The following is a 17,327-nucleotide window of genomic DNA, read 5'->3' as shown; positions in this document are numbered from 1 at the left end:
CTCCAGCTATTTTTAGTATGACCCAGATGGTCTGTAGATCCGTTTCTTTACCCACATTGTGGATTCTCAGACTACCCAGCTCCTGGTTGTTTGGGTCTGAGTCTGAATTCTGTTCGTCTGAACTCTTCTCAGTCACCTTGTGTACCTTGTTGTACTTTTCTTGTGGTGGCTTCCTTTGATTGTTGGTCTTTTTCCCGGACCGGCATACCTTCGCGATGTGACCCAGTTTGCCACATTTCCTACACTCTTGGTTCTTAAACCAGCATTGATTCTGATCATGCGTTGCCTTCCCACAACGGTAGCATTTTGTTGTGCTTGAAGTAATTTGGTCCACCCCGAGTGCCGCCGCCTTTAGTTGCATTTCCGCCGTTCCTTTCGCTGCGGCTTTGTGCGATGCAGCTATAAGGACAGCCCTGTCCAGTGTGAGGTCGTTCTCTTCCAGTAGTTGCTTCTGCGTCCCTTCTTTGGACAATCTGCATACGAACTTGTCCCGCAGCGCTTCTGTCAGATTCCCTCCGAACTGGCAGTATTTCGCTAGCCTACGCAGTTCGACCAAGTATTCCGCATTGCTTTCGTCTTTCCTCTGCGTTCTTGCGTAGAATTTGAATCGTTCAGCCAGCATCAACGGTGTGGGGTTCAAGTGGTCCTTCAGCACAGCCACAATCTCTTCGAATGTCTGATCCGCTGGTTTATTTGGTGCTATTAGATGCTTCAAGAGCCCGTATGTTTTTGCCCCCATCGCGTTTAGCAATGTTATCGCCTTGTCGTCTTCCTCTATTTTGTTGGCTTCGCAATAGATCTCTATGCGTTCCACGTACGTGGCCCAGTCTTCTATTTCAGAATTAAAGTCGTTAATATTCCCTCGCTTAGGCATCTTTCTTCCCTTGGGAGCAGCACCAGTATTTCTTTAAGTATTCTTATTTATTTGTTTGTTTCTAAGATGGCGGTTTTCCCGCGAAATCGGCGGTTTCCCGCTCTTTCCTTCTCTCCCCGCCCACTTCAATAGCGGTATGTCAGTTAATATGGCGGTTTTCCCGCGAAAATGGCGGTTTCCCGCTCTTCCTTTCTCGCCCCGCCCACTTCAATGGCGGTTTCCCGCTTCTGGCGTCTTCTCCGCCTAATGGCGGCTTCCCGCGTTTCTTCCCGGTGGAAGGGGTACGCTTCCCCCACAGCGGACAGGTTCAGCCGCTGGCTGGCTTCCGCACAGCTCCCCTTACTCGGCTCTGTCTTTTCCTCCCGCCCGCACGGCTCTACCGGCGCTGGGTACACCCCGTTAACGGAGGACAGTTCAGCCGCTGGACTGGCTCTCGCGCAGTCTCTCTCTCCGTACCCGGCTCTGTCGCTCTCTCTCCCGCACGTTCGGTGCTACCGGCCCTGGGTACCCCGTTGGTGGAGAACAGTTCAGCCGCTGGACTGGCTCTTGCACAGTCTCTCTCCCCTTGCTCGGCTCTGTCTCTCCCTCTCCCGCACGTTCGGTCCTACCGGCTCTGGGTACCCCGCTGGTGGAGGACAGCTCAGCCGCTGGACTGGCTCTCGCGCAGTCTCTCTCCCCTTGCTCGGCTCTGTCTCTCTCTCCCACCCGCACGGTTCCTGTTCGCCTCCCAGCCCTCTCGCAGACCGGTGTTTCCCTCCCCGGCTGCAGCTGGGTTTCTCTTCCCGTGCCTACTCACAGTCTCAGCGCTTCGTGGCTGCGGTCGCTGCCCGGTTTTCCCGCCGATCGAGGTCCGACTGTCTCACGACGCCGTTGGACCCGACTTTCTGACCGGCTCCGGTCCCCCTCGACCGTGGTCGAGTGCACAGCCCTTATCCTCCGGATTTCGTTACACCTTCCCCTACTCACAGTCTCCGCAGCCGCCTTGTTTCCTGCTGATCGGCTCACTCCGCACCGTGGTAGAAGGGTAGTCAGTGCCTGTTGCAGATGGAAGTTTTTGTTGCTAAAGTCTTCCTCCTTCCTCCTGCTGCAGCCTCGTGTTTTCTTTCAGCAGCACGACGAGGGCGGTTGCCTCTCTTCGACGCTCTTCGTTGCTTTGGTAGTCTTGCCGCAGGGTACGATCGGACTCGTCGCCACTGTAAAGTCTGTGGGTTGTGCAGTTAATAAATACACAGACTTCAGAAGTAACAAACAAACAGGTCTTTACTATTCGAAGGTCCGGGCGAATCTGCCCCAGCAATCCTGCCACAACACTTATATACTGGTGTGGTCACTATCGGTATTACAGTATACAGAAGCCAAACAAATAGTGCCACACCTAAAGTAGTTCTCTTAAAGGTGAACGGTTGCATTCAATAGTTCCCTTAAAGGTAGACGGGTACATACACTACATCATTGAAACTTATAAAATTCTAACAGGACTAGACAGACTAGATGCAGGAAGCATGTTCCCAATGGTCGGGGAGTCCAGAAACAGGGGCCACAGTCTAAGGATAAGGGGTAAGCCATTTAGGACTGAGATAAGGAGGAATTTCTTCACCCAGAGAGTGGTGAACCTGTGGAATTCTCTACCACAGAAGGCAGTGGAGGCCAATTCAATAAATATATTCAAGAAGGAGTTAGATATATTTCTTAAGGCTAAAGGGATCAAGGGATATGGGGAGAAGGCAGGGACAGGGTACTGAATTTGGATGATCAGCCATGATCGCATTGAATGGCGGAGCAGGCTCGAGGGGCCGAATGGCCAACTCCTGCTCCTATCTTCTATGTTTCTATGTTTCTATGTTTACCTTGGTTCTACATCTCTTAATACCTTCGCCTAACAAAAATCTATCAATCTCAGTTTTGAAATTTTCAATTGACCTCCAGCCTCAAGGGTTTTTCGGGGGAGAGAGCTCCAGATTCCCACGACCCTTTGTGTGAAGAAGTGCTTCCTGACATCACCCCTGAACGGCCTGGCTCTAATTTTAAGGTTATGAGCCACCCCAACCCCCAACCACTGTTCGACACTCTCCCGCCAGAGGAAATAATTTCTCGCTATCGACCCTATCAAATCCTTTATTCATTTTAAACACATCAATTAGCTCACCCCTTAATCTACACTCGAGGGAGTACAAGCCGAGTCTGTGTAACCTGTCCTCGTAATTTAACCCTTTTAGCTCCCGGTGTCATTCTGGTGAATCTGCGCTGCTCCCCCTCCGAGGCCGATATATCCTTCCCGAGGGGTGGGGCCCAGAACTGAACGCAGTCCCCTAAACTGAATGGCTCAAGTACCACACTGACCTCTCCCACTGAAGCACTGGAGGAGCAATAAGAGGTAGTCTATTTAAAATGGAGATGTGCGCAAGTACAGACCCTACCACTTAAAGCGTCCACGTTGTAAACGGGCAGTCGCTTATATTGGCCAAAGCACGATAACCATTAGCCATTTGCATTAACAGCAGTTTCAAAGCTGCCGGTTATAGCGTCGGAAGATTTCAGTTTATTTCGGGCAGAAACCGCTGTGCCTACTCACCTGCGATATTGCATGAGTAAAGTACACATAAAAAGCTGTTGCATGTTTTTAATAATATATTCATGTTTAACAAAATTAACACCACCAGCAGCTTGCATTTATATAGCGCCTTTCAGCTAAAAGGTCCCAAGGAGATTCAAGTCTGTTTTTTCACAGGAGCGTTATTGGACAAAAATTGACAGCGAGCCACGTAAGGAGATATCAGGACAGGTGACCAAAAGCTTGGTCAAAGAAGCAACTTACAGGAGGAGAGCGAGGTAGAGAGGCTTAGGGAGGAAATTCCAGAGCTTGGGGCCCAGGCAGCTGAAGACACGGCCGCCAATGCCGGGGCGAAGGAAATTGGCGGATGCGCAAGAGGCCAGAATTGGAGGAGCACAGAGATCGCGAAGGATTGTAAGACTAGAGAAGGTGACAGATAAAGGGAGGTGGTGAGGCCATGGAGGGACTTGAAAACAAGGATGATAATTTTAACACTGACCGGCAGCCATTGTAGGTCAGTGAGCACAGGGGGCGATGGGTGAACGGGACTGGGTGTGAGTTAGGACACGGGGCAGTGAGCACAGGGGGCGATGGGTGAACGGGACTGGGTGTGAGTTAGGACACGGGGCAGTGAGCACAGGGGGTGATGGGTGAACGGGACTGGGTGTGAGTTAGGACACGGGGCAGCGAGCACAGGGGGCGATGGGTGAACGGGACTGGGTGTGAGTTAGGACACGGGGCAGTGAGCACAGGGGGTGATGTGTGAACGGGACTGGGTGTGAGTTAGGACACGGGGCAGTGAATACAGGGGGTGATGGGTGAACGGGACTGGGTGTGAGTTAGGACACGGGGCAGTGAGCAAAGGGGGTGATGGGTGAACGGGACTGGGTGTGAGTTAGGACACGGGGCAGTGAGCACAGGGGGTGATGGGTGAACGGGACTGGGTGTGAGTTAGGACACGGGGCAGTGAGCATAGGGGGTGATGGGTGAACGGGACTGGGTGTGAGTTAGGACACGGGGCAGTGAGCACAGGGGGTGATGGGTGAACAGGACTGGGTGTGAGTTAGGACACGGGGCAGTGAGCACAGGGGGTGATGGGTGAACAGGACTGGGTGTGAGTTAGGATACGGTGCAGTGAGCACAGGGGGTGATGGGTGAACGGGACTGGGTGTGAGTTAGGACATGGGGCAGCGAGCACAGGGGGCGATGGGTGAACGGGACTGGGTGTGAGTTAGGACACGGGGCAGTGAGCACAGGGGGTGATGGGTGAACGGGACTGGGTGTGAGTTAGGACACGGGGCAGTGAATACAGGGGGCGATGGGTGAACGGGTCTGGGTGTGAGTTAGGACACGGGGCAGTGAGCAAAGGGGGTGATGGGTGAACGGGATTGGGTGTGAGTTAGGACACGGGGCAGTGAGCACAGGGGGTGATGGGTGAACGGGACTGGGTGTGAGTTAGGACACGGGGCAGTGAGCACAGGGGGTGATGGGTGAACGGGACTGGGTGTGAGTTAGGACACGGGGCAGTGAGCACAGGGGGTGATGGGTGAACAGGACTGGGTGTGAGTTACGACACGGGGCAGTGAGCACAGGGGGTGATGGGTGAACAGGACTGGGTGTGAGTTAGGATACGGTGCAGTGAGCACAGGGGGCGATGGATGAACGGGACTGGGTGTGAGTTAGGACACGGGGCAGTGAGCACAGGGGGCGATGGGTGAACGGGACTGGGTGTGAGTTAGGACACGGAGCAGTGAGCACAGGGAGTAATGGGTGAACGGGACTGGGTGTGAGTTAGGACACGGGGCAGTGAGCACAGGGGTTGATGGGTGAACGGGACTGGGTGTGAGTTAGGACACGGGGCAGTGAGCACAGGGGGTGATTGGTGAACAGGACTGGTTGTGAGTTAGGACACGGGGCAGTGAGCACAGGGGGTGATGGGTGAACGGGACTGGGTGTGAGTTAGGACACGGGGCAGTGAGCACAGGGGGTGAGGGGTGAACAGGTCTGGGTGTGAGTTAGGATACGGTGCAGTGAGCAGAGGGGGCGATGGATGAACGGGACTGGGTGTGAGTTAGGACACGGGGCAGTGAGCACAGGGGGCGATGGGTGAACGGGACTGGGTGTGAGTTAGGACACGGAGCAGTGAGCACAGGGAGTGATGGGTGAACGGGACTGGGTGTGAGTTAGGACACGGGGCAGTGAGCACAGGGGTTGATGGGTGAACGGGACTGGGTGTGAGTTAGGACACGGGGCAGTGAGCACAGGGGGTGATGGGTGAACGAGACTGGGTGTGAGTTAGGACACGGGGCAGTGAGCACGCGGGGTGATGGGTGAACGGGACTGGGTGTGAGTTAGGACACGGGGCAGTGAGCACAGGGGGTGATGGGCGAATGGGACTGGATGTGAGTTAGGACAAAGGGCAGTGAGCACAGGGGGCGATGGGTGAACGGGACTGGGTGTGAGTTAGGACACAGGGCAGCGAGCACAGGGGGTGATGGGCGAACGGGACTGGGTGTGAGTTAGGACACGGGGCAGTGAGCACGCGGGGTGATGGGTGAACGGGACTGGGTGTGAGTTAGGACACGGGGCAGTGAGCACAGGGGGTGATGGGTGAAAGGGACTGGGTGTGAGTTAGGACACTGGGCCGTGAGCACAGGGGGTGATGGGCGAATGGGACTGGATGTGAGTTAGGACAAAGGGCAGTGAGCACAGGGGGCGATGGGTGAACGGGACTGGGTGTGAGTTAGGACACGGGGCAGTGAGCACAGGGGGCGATGGGTGAACGGGACTGGGTGTGAGTTAGGACACGGGGCAGTGAGCACAGGGGGTGATGGGTGAACGGGACTGGGTGTGAGTTAGGACACGGGGCAGTGAGCACAGGGGTGATGGGTGAACGGGACTGGGTGTGAGTTAGGACACGGGGCAGTGAGCACAGGGGGTGATGGGTGAACGGGACTGGGTGTGAGTTAGGACACAGGGCAGCGAGCACAGGGGGTGATGGGTGAACGGGACTGGGTGTGAGTTAGGACATGGGGCAGTGAGCACAGGGGGTGATGGGTGAACGGGACTGGGTGTGAGTTAGGACATGGGGGGGCGAGCACAGGGGGTGATGGGTGAACGGGACTGGGTGTGGGTTAGGACACGGGGCAGTGAGCACAGGGGGTGATGGGTGAACGGGACTGGGTGTGGGTTAGGACACGGGGCAGTGAGCACAGGGGGCGATGGGTGAACGGGACTGGGTGTGAGTTAGGACACGGGGCAGTGAGCACAGGGGGCGATAGGTGAACGGGACTGGATGTGAGTTAGGACACGGGGCAGTGAGCACGGGTGGTGATGGGTGAACGGGACTAGGTGTGAGTTAGGACACAGGGCAGTGAGCACAGGGGGTGATGGGTGAACGGGACTGGGTGTGAGTTAGGACACGGGGCAGTGAGCACAGGGGGTGATGGGTGAACGGGACTGGGTGTGAGTTAGGACACGGGGCAGTGAGCACAGGGGGTGATGGGCGAACGGCACTGGGTGTGAGTTAGGACACGGGGCAGTGAGCACAGGGAGCAATGGGTGAACGGGACTGGGTGTGAGTTAGGACACGGGGCAGTGAGTACAGGGGGTGATGGGTGAACGGGACTGGGTGTGAGTTAGGACACGGGGCAGTGAGCACAGGGGGTGATGGGTGAACGGGACTGGGTGCGAGTTAGGACACGGGGCAGCGAGCACAGGGGGTGATGGGTGAACAGGACTGGGTGTGAGTTAGGACACGGGGCAGTGAGCACAGGGGGTGATGGGTGAACGGGACTGGGTGTGAGTTAGGACACGGGGCGGCGAGCACAGGGGGTGATGGGAGAACGGGACTGGGTGTGAGTTAGGACACGGGGCAGTAAGCACAGGGGGTGATGGGTGAACGGGACTGGGTGTGAGTTAGGACACGGGGCAGTGAGCACAGGGGGTGATGGGTGAACGGGACTGGGTGTGAGTTAGGACACGGGGCAGTGAGCACAGGGGGTGATGGGTGAACGGGACTGGGTGTGAGTTAGGACACGAGGCAGTGAGCACAGGGGGTGATGGGTGAACGGGACTGGGTGTGAGTTAGGGCATGGGGAGGTGAGCACAGGGGGTGATGGGTGAATGGGACTGGGTGTGAGTTAGGGCATGGGGTGGTGAGCACAGGGGGTGATGGGTGAATGGGACTGGGTGTGAGTTAGGACACGGGGCAGTGAGCACAGGGGGTGATGGGTGAACGGGACTGGGTGTGAGTTAGGACACGGGGCAGTGAGCACAGGGGGTGATGGGTGAACGGGACTGGGTGTGAGTTAGGACACGGGGCAGTGAGCACAGGGGGTGATGGGTGAACGGGACTGGGTGTGAGTTAGGACACGGGGCAGTGAGCACAGGGGGTGATGGGTGAACGGGACTTGGTGCGATATGTATTGGCTTTTTAAGATGGGTGAAGTGGGACCTTGCGCAATATGCATTGCCTTTTATACAGTTCATTGGGAGAAGCTGCACCAAGCACCAAGAACTGAAGGACAAATCAGGCACGTGCATTACCTCGGGGAGAAATTCTTGTTGCGCTCTTCTAAGCTGTGTTTATTTTCAAACTTCAACAAGGAATGAAGTGAACGAGTAAAGAATGCAATGGGATGGATTCTACATCCACCGTGTAATTGAAGAGTGCCAGCGGAGGGTGTGGGGATGCTGCAGGTGAGTGAAGGAGAGAAGCGGGGTCGCGCTGACCGGCTGTCTGGTGTCGGACCCCCGAGGCTGGCCAGCACTGGGTCACTAACACCATCCGCGGACTGGGCACACGTCACGCCGGCCATCGCGTATAATGGGTTAATGGCGATGGCGGTGGGGGACTGGACTGTAAAGAAGATCCCAGTTTAACCTGGACACCTGGGGAAAAATGCGTCACCTTCAATGTCTTGTCCAAGCTGCCCGTGTGCTCGTGTATGATGTAGGAGCCCGCGATGTCGCACAGTTTATCTGCATCACCATGTAAGATCAGCATCGGCGTCATGATGGTGGGGAGCACTTTCTCGAGGTTGAACACCGCGTTGAGCAAGACAGCAGCGAATCTCATCCTCATGGGTCCATGGTAGTTGAGTGGGTCATCGATGAAGTTCTGCACCTGCAGGAACCAAAACACGTTACATCACCTGTTGGGGGCTTCAACAGAGGCACAATGGGACAGAGATTGAGGGTTAAGGGCAGCTACTCAGACTGGCCAAAGGTGGGACGCGGTCTTCCACAGGGATCGGTGCTGGGACCACTGCTGTTCACAATTTACATTCACGATTTGGACTCGGGAATCGGAAGTAGAATTTCTAAATTTGCAGACGACTCCAAATTGTGGAGGTGTAGTTGACACAAAGGAAGAATGCGACAAAATACAGGACGACATAAGCTTGCAGGATGGGCACTTAATTGGCAAATGAATTTCAATATAGATAAATGCAAGAAATAACAACAGAAAATGCTGGAAAAACTCAGCAGGCCAGGCAACATCCGTGGAGAGAGAAATAGAGTCAACGTTTCGGGTCAAACCCTTCGTCAGGACAAGGGTCTTGACAAAGGGTTTGACCCGAAACGTTGACTCTATTTTCTCTCCACGGATGTTGCCTGGCCTGCTGAGTTTTTCTAGCATTTTCTGTTGTTATTTTGGATTTCCAGCATCTGCAGTATTTTGCTATCGTACTAGATAAATGCAAGGATGTGCATTTTGGTAGGAAGAAGAAGGAGGTCACATGCTGCTGGGATACTAGGAGTCTTAAATGGGGTAGAGGAGCAAATGGAACTCGGGGTATAGATACATATGAATACATAATGTCGTCTAAAGATATGGACAGCAGAGTTTTGAATAAGCTGAGGTTCATGGAGGGCGGTATGGAAGCCAGCAAGCAGAGCATCGAGTCTAGAGGTTGACTTTCTACACCACCCTGTTCCTTTAGTTGCTGTAACTCGAGCTCGGAGCAGACACGGTCTACCCACATTCTCTGGGAAACGTTAGGCTGTGGAATTTAACGGCAAGTCCCCTCTTAACAAGCTCAACAATGTAGAAGTACAATTTCTCACTTAGACACAAAATGGCTTCCTGGGCATAGAATAAAAAACTTAAATGGCCGACAGCATGATTCACTAACCAGTCTCTAGGGAATGAGACAAGTTAGGAATGCTACATACGTACTCCTTATCTATGATAAGCTTACAAAGAGCCTCATTCACCAAACAATTAGCCAAGGACATGATAAGGTAAACATCGGCCTACAGGTCCAGCTGGTATAGTGAGAGAACAGAAGGAACAGAGGGATCCCATAATAAAGGATTAGTTAATCTTATCCCGAGGTATTTCTGTTTGCTATTCTAACGCAGCCCGGAATACGTTGTTTCAATAATTCGCAAGGTCTGTGCCTTTGTAATCAGGTCTGATTCCATACTATGTCATGTGGCATAGAAAGCTTGGTTTGTTTCTATACTGTATAAATATGAACAACTTCTTTATTTCTTTGAAGAGGTCTGATGTAGCCCTTGACTACACAACTCTTCCCTTGCAAGCAAATAAAGCCTGTCTATAACGATACTTTGTGTTTAAAGAGTCTTACTTGGGAGTCGAGACTTCGACAACAACGACAGAATCTTCATTAATACTCCAGATGGCAGGAAGGAAACTTTGGGCAACCATGGACTGGTAAAGCTCGAGCTTGGTGTCACATATTCACTGCTTCACCTCATCTTCTCTCCTAAGCTTCTCAACACTGGTGGTACGGTGAGGGTGTCCCTCAGGTGGTCCTCGGCCCATCGTTCCTCATCCTGTATCTATCCTACTGGGCAGTCTCTGATTTTATATCATGGTGGAGGACAGGTGCCAGTGGGTTTACCTAAAAGCATTAGCCGGGCTCGCCAGCAACCCGAGCCTTTGGTTGCAGTTGGTGTGAACCCAGAAGAAAAAGTGAGGAGAACACCAATTTTTTTACATTTCTGGGTGGTGGGGAGACGTTTGGAGGAAGAAATTGGAGTCGTTTCCTCACCAAACTATGGCCGCGATTTTATTTAACGAGGCGGCTTGGAGTTGGATTGCGTGGTGGGCGGGTTCCGGAGCCGCTTCCGGCGGAATCAGCTGTGGATTTCCGATTTTAATTAAAATCGCCTTGTTAACGTCACTGGGGCGCGCTCTGATAACGTCATAATTGCAGCTGCTTTTAATGGTCCCATTCAGTCTCAGCCTTTGTGTTCTGGATTCTGACGGTGTGTGCATTTGTCAGAACTACAGCAACTGAGCTTCCAGAGGCAAGGCAGCTCCACGCTTCAATGAGGACTCCCTCCAAGCTCCTGTGGATGCTGTCAGAGGGTGCAGGGAGATTCTCTTCCCTCCGGATGGCCGGAGGAAGCCTCCTCAGCAGACCAAGGCAGCCTGGCTGTGCATTGCTGAGGAGGTCAGCGCAAGGTTCATGTGTTCACGCACATGGGTCCAGTGTAGGAAACGGTTTAATGACCTTTTGCGATCATCAAAAGTGAGTATCCCATCACACTTACCTTCAATCTGCTTCCCTTCTCTTCTCATCACCAGCACTCTGCATTGTAAGCCTGCTCCTCCACATCCCACCTTACCCTTACTTCCCCTGCACCCTTACCTATCCCTCTCTGTCTCTGTCCTGAATCACTTCACCATCCTGCCTATGCACCCCTTAGACTCGCTCTCACTCTTATGCATTGACAACAATTAACAATGCACAGGGAGCTAGCTTCCTCTTGGCACCTCACTCCATCTTGGTCTCCCTCAAACCTTCTATGTTAGGGATTCTTCACACTCACTCCATCACTGTGGTTGAAACTCCGCTTGTGTCCCTCCTTGCAGGAAAAGATAGCCCACAATAAGAGGGAGAGAGCACTGACAGGAGGAGGCACGCCATCACTCGCTACATTGACAAGTGCTGAGGAGGTGGCGCACGAGATCATTGGAGGTGGCGAGGATCTGGAAGTGGGCGATGGAGAGACAGACGCACTAGATGAAGCCGGTGACAGAATAGAGTTTCATCCCTCTCATTGACATTTAGTGATTGACCGCAATGTCATATGATGTTCATAGAGATTCGCTTTGTATCATCTACATAAAAGGATGTGTCTGCTACATCAAAATCAGATCTCTAACTCATGCTTTTACTCTCCCAATGGACCATCGAGCACCCCCTCCCCACTGTCCAGGGTGAACAGCCAGACGACTCCTCAGAGGAACCTGCAGCCTCTGAGGGAGCAGCGTCACCAGGACTCACCGCACCCAGCACCAGCGCAGAAACACACACCTCAGGGGGGCCATCGCGAGTTAGAGTAGTGTTGTCACCTGGTGTATCACAGCACACAAGTGAGCATCAGCAGATGGTGGAGACAGCGACAGCAGTGGAGAGTCCTCGGTGGAGGTCGCAGGAATCTCCTAGCTCTGCTGAGCTGCATGCAGACACTGTGCCTCTGGGGCCATCCAGAAAAAGAGCGATGCGGGAAATACAGGAACAAGTGCAGGAGTCTCTGGAAGGGTTTGCCTCCAGGGTTAGTGCGAGTGTGGAGAGAATGGAGGAGTTCATCTCTAACATCAGCACTGCCTTGGTGGAGGCAATGGCACATGAACGTACCTCCATGGATAGGATGGCAACCTCCATGGAGGAAATAAATCGCTAGAGTCAGGAAAACATGGTGAGTGTTCAAAATAGATTGTCATCTCTGGAGGAGCGATGGGCAGCTATTGAGTAGAGAGACCAGAGCTTCATGGACATCCTTTTGAGGAGGACTACCAGTGGAGATACGGGTCCTCACGGCCCCCCTGATGTGCAGCAAGGTGCTCTCCAGCCACTTGCCAGCACTGAGGTATGGCTGACCCATGAGAGGGATGTTGGTGGCAGGCTACAATGAAGTGTGGGCTCCTCTTCAAGCACTCACACAACCATGCCACTGCGGAGCCCTCAGTCAGAGACCCACTTTGCAGAGACAACTGAGATGGCCGTTTCAGCCCTTGCACAGCCGCAGGAAGAGCAAACTGTTGCAGAGCCCTCCCAGGCTCCCAAACCCAGAGGATGACCGCCAAAGGCGTCTAAGCAGGTGCAGCATCCTAGTCAGCAAGGTACCTCTACATCTGCTGAACCTACAGGGGTAGCACCACGTAGAAGCACGTGTAAGAGAAAGATAAAGCACATACAGTCACAAGGGGACTCACGTGGTGTTTTGTCATTATTTTTCTGCCTGTACTTGCTTTGTGATCCTTTTGTCACTGTTGTAAAGAAAAATTATGGTAAACAGTTGAATGTGTGGCCTATGAGTTCCGGGAAATGGCAAATGTGCATTGAGGGCTCAGGGCGACTTGCATTTGTAATGCTGATGGTGAAAGTGATAGAAAAGAATGGGTTATAGCAGAGGTGATGTATGACGTTGGAGGAAGGTCGCCTACAATTAGAGAGCCATATGGTGGCCACCTATGGTTGAAGAGTAATCTTATGCGAATGTGACATGGCAGAGTGCATCCCCTGGTTGACGGGCAGCAGTGAACTGGAGGGCTGCTGCATTGGTCACAACAGGCTCCTCCTTCTCCTCCTCCTCTTCTTCTTCCTCTTCTTCCTTGTCCTCCTCCTCTTCTTCTTCCTCGTCCTCCTCCTCCTCTTCTTTCGAGGAAGATCTGTGCTGAGCCATGCGGCTGCTGCTCCTCCGATTATGATGACCAAGATGAGAGGACACAAATGGTTCCCATCCCCTTGCTATAGATTTCATTTGAGGCAAGAAGCTTGCAAGCGCACACTCGAAGTGGCCTGAAATTATTCCAATCAGGTAACACTGCAGATGGCTGTCAGCTTGAACAGTCACAAGGTCAGTAGATTTGCAAAATCTTATCCCAAACCTCCAACATCAAAGCTGTTGCATTTGAATGTCAGCCATGTTTCAGGAGCGTTTTTAAAGCGCTCCACCAGTGCATATAAATCATGTCCTCCAGCAACTCGTCTCCTTGAACCTGGCCTGTTTCTGACAAGACGGGGGCCAGAAGCACGAAAATGGGAGACCACTATCAAAATAGATTAGCAAAGCACTAGGAAAGGTATGAGTTGATTAGGGAGAGTCAGCACAGTCTTATCAAGGGTACATCATGCTTAACTAAACTAACAGAGCTCCTAGACAGATTGAGGATGCAGATGCATTGATTTTGAGAAGTCATTTGACATGGTTCTGCATGAAATTATGATCACGTGAAATTGGAAGCAACATCCTGGCATGGTTGAGAAAGTGGTTGGGAGGTAGAAGGTAGAAAGTTGGGATAAAAGGGACATCCTTTGGTTGGCAGATAGATAATCGGAGAGATTTCGGGGTCCAGGTGCCTATGTCATTAAAGGCTAACTCTTGGGTACAAAAAACAATCAAAAAGGACTCATGAGGTGCTGAGGTTTACAGGAGGTGTTGAATATAAAGGCAGGAAAGTGCCACTGCATTTATACAGAGCATGAAGCAGAGCTCATTGTGACTATCAGGATCATTTGTACAATTTAGCTCTCCTGATGTAGACCTTTCCATGGCAGGAGAGCCAGTTGGAATTTGGGCGGCGAGGTCCATGCACCAAATTCACGGCCTACACCATCTTCTGCCCCTGAGGAAGGGTGTACTGGCCTTGGAGAAGGCCCACGCAGGCTTCATGAGGATACTACCTGGGATGAAAGAACTATGATCAGAGACCGGGTAAATTTGGGTTATATACCTTCGAGATTAAAGGGTAATCTGACTGAGGTGTTTAAATTGATGAAGTGGATTGTCAGGTTAAATAACAATAACTCTTTGATAGAAAACCCAGAATAAGTGCCCGTGAATGTAGAATTCGAATTTAAGATAAGCAAAATAACAGTGAATGCAGGAATATCTTCACACAACAGGTTCTGAAAATGTCAAGCATACTATCCCAGAAGGCCAGAGTTACAGAATCAACTGAGATGTTTAAAAGGGAGAGAGATACTTGCTGTGGGAGAAAAGCGACTCGGAGGTGTGGAGAGGAGGCAGGGAACTGGAATTAAACAGATTAAGAGCTGCCATGGCCAACAAGATGGTGGCGCAGGCTCGATAGGCCAAATGGCTGTTCCTGTATTTGCTCTGGATGTAAATTAGTTGAAAGAAAATTCACCTCTGCTTAACAGACTCAATGTAGTGGATTAAGTAAGGGAGGCCGTCAAAGTGCCTGCTGTGGTTCATGATGTGTTGGTGAAGAGTTCATGAACTCAACCAAGTCTGCGCATAGACTCCATTAAATCCTTTATTCAAATTGGAGAACAAAAAGGTTACCGCAAACCCACCTCGTTTTCTTCTCTTGATAGGTAATATGGATCTATGCGTCCCAATGAAACATTTGGCAGAAGGCGATACAGCACTCTGGCAAGGAACACCTGGAGTGGAGAAAGCAAGCAAGTCCGGGTAAGTCTATGTCCTTGTTTGGATCCACGCTTCACCAAATCACTGGAAGGACGCTATTGCCCTTGAGGAATCATAATGAATGTTAACAGGCACACCTGGAGCGCTGTGAGCAGTTCTGGGCACCTCACCTTAGGAAGGATATACTGGCCTTGGAGGGAGCGCAGCATAGATTTTTCAGAATGATACCCGGACTCCAGGGGTTAAATTACGAGGAGAGATTACACAAACTAGGGTTGTATTCCCTTGAATTTTGAAGGTTAATGGGTGATTTGATTGAAGTTTTCAAGATATTAAGGGGAACAGGTAGGCTAGATAGAGAGAAACTATTTCTGCTGGTTGGGGAGTCTAGGACTAGGGGGCAGAGTCTAAAAATTAGAGCCAGACCTTTCAGGAGTGAAATTAGGAAACATTTCTACACACAAGTTTTGAACTCTCCTCCGCAAACAGCAGCTGATGCTAGATCAATTGTTAATTTTAAACCTGAGAGTGATAGATTTTTGTTAACCAAAGGTATTAAGGGATATGGGGCAAAGGCGGGTGTATGGAGTTCGGTCGCAGATCAGCCTTGATCTCACTGAAGGTTGGAACAGGCTCGAGGAGCTGAACGGTCTACTCCTGTTCCTATGTTCCCACTAATTTGCGGCTCTGGTTCAGAGCGAGTATCAGGAACTCAGGCGTGAAGGTCATTGACCCTCACAGGATTCTCCATTCATTGGGATGAAAAATCCTGGGCGAGCCCCTTGACTTCCACAGTTAAATTCCTGATACGAACTTGTGATTCGGGAGAGCAAATTCATGGAGCAAGAAATGAGTTAGATTTTATGGATTATATCAAAATACAATTGGAAGTTACGATATTTTTTTTATTCGTTCATGGGATGTGGGTGTTGCCGGCAAGGCCAGCATTTATTGCCCATCCCTAATTGCCCTCGAGAAGGTGGTGGTGAGCCGCCTTCTTGAACCGTTGCAGTCCGTGCGGTGAAGGTGCTCCCACAGTGCTGTTAGGGAGGGAGTTCCAGGATTTTGACCCCTGAACTCCCTCCCTAACAGCACTGTGAGAGGAGGGATGAGTTCAAAGACCTGAGCGGCCTTTTATTATCAGTGACTTTTCTTTAAAAACAAGTTAACAAAGGTGGGCTTGTTTTTTCTTTAGAAAAGAGGAGAGTTCGCGGTTACAAGGACAACCGACAAAGTCGACACGGGCAAATCGATTCAAGTGCCGGTGGGGGCTTGTACTTAAAATGAGAAAGTTAGGAGTGTGATGGGAAGTCTGGCAGAATTTCTCCATCCAAAGGGACAAGATTTGTGGGTTAGGGTGGCAGGGTAGACCAATGTGTCAGCTAGGCTCAGTTAGTGGCCGAGGCAACACTGGCAGCACCCAAAGATTGTAGATTCAAGCCTCACTTTAGAACTCTGGCACATGACCTCGGCTGACACACCTCGTGCAGTACTGAGCGAGTGGATGAGACATGACACCGAGACCCCGTCTACTCGTTCAGGTGGGTGTTTAGGATATCTTGGCGCTATTCAAAGTAGAGTAGGGGAGTTCGCCCGGTGTTCTGGCCAACGATTAACCCACACTCTCCCCCCGCCAAAAAACACATTAGCTGGTCATTCATTTCATTGGTGTTTGTGAGAACCTGTTCAAATGACTGGACTAATAATCCCAGAGGCCAGGACTGATAATCCAGAGAACGTGAGTTCAAATCCCACCATGGCAGTCTGAAAATTTCAATTCAGTTTATAAAAACCTGGAAATAAAAATCTGGTCTCAATAAGGGTGACCGTGAGGCTGTCGGATTGTCGTAACAACCCAACTGGTTCACTGATGTCCTGACTGATACCTGCGATGGCAGGAATGACGTATGAGGAGAGATTGGGTCGATTGGGCTTATATTCGCTGGAGTTTAGAAGAATGAGAGGGGATCTCATTGAAACATATAAAATTCGAACAGGACTAGACAGACTAGATGCAGGAAGGATGTTCCTGCTGGCGGGGGAGTCCAGAACCAGGGGTCACAGTCTAAACATAAGGGGTAAGCCATTTAGGACAGAGATAAGGAGGAATTTATTCACCCAGAGAGTGGTGAACCTGTGGAATTCTCTACCACAAAAGGCAGTGAGGCCAATTCATTAAATATATTCAAGAAGGAGTTAGATATATTTCTTAAGGCTAAAGGGATCAAGGGATATGGGGAGAAGGCAGGGACAGGGTACTGAATTTGGATGGTCAGCCATGATCGCATTGAATGGCGGAGCAGGCTCGAGGGGCCGAATGGCCTACTCCTGCTCCTGTCTTCTATGGAACCTGCCGTCCTTACCCGGTCTGGGCTACATATGACTCCAGTTCCCACACCGACATGGTTGACTCTTAACTGCCCTCCTGAAGTGGCCTCGCGAGCCCCTCGGTTGTATCTAACCTGAGACACCACATGGACTGCAATGGTTCAAGAAGAAGGCCCACCACCACCACCACCG

General features: G+C 51.6%; 1 protein-coding gene across 1 annotated transcript in view; it reads right to left on the bottom strand.

Moving 5' to 3' along the window:
- The window catches only part of mgll (monoglyceride lipase), a 98,628-nt gene that overhangs the window by 5,089 nt on the left and 76,212 nt on the right, over positions 1-17,327 (bottom strand). Inside the window, exons 6-7 of the mRNA XM_086002108.1 lie at positions 14,732-14,821; positions 8,338-8,553 (exon numbers count right to left, since the gene is read on the bottom strand). Of these exons, the coding sequence (XP_085858234.1) occupies positions 8,338-8,553; positions 14,732-14,821 (306 nt within the window). The remainder of the gene's footprint in view (positions 1-8,337; positions 8,554-14,731; positions 14,822-17,327) is intronic.

This window comes from Somniosus microcephalus, chromosome 11, assembly GCF_052327205.1.
Source record: "Somniosus microcephalus isolate GS21.2 chromosome 11, FLI_Smic_1.0, whole genome shotgun sequence".
Taxonomy (NCBI): Eukaryota; Metazoa; Chordata; class Chondrichthyes; order Squaliformes; family Somniosidae; genus Somniosus; species Somniosus microcephalus.
This window is presented reverse-complemented; position numbering and strand designations above follow the sequence as displayed.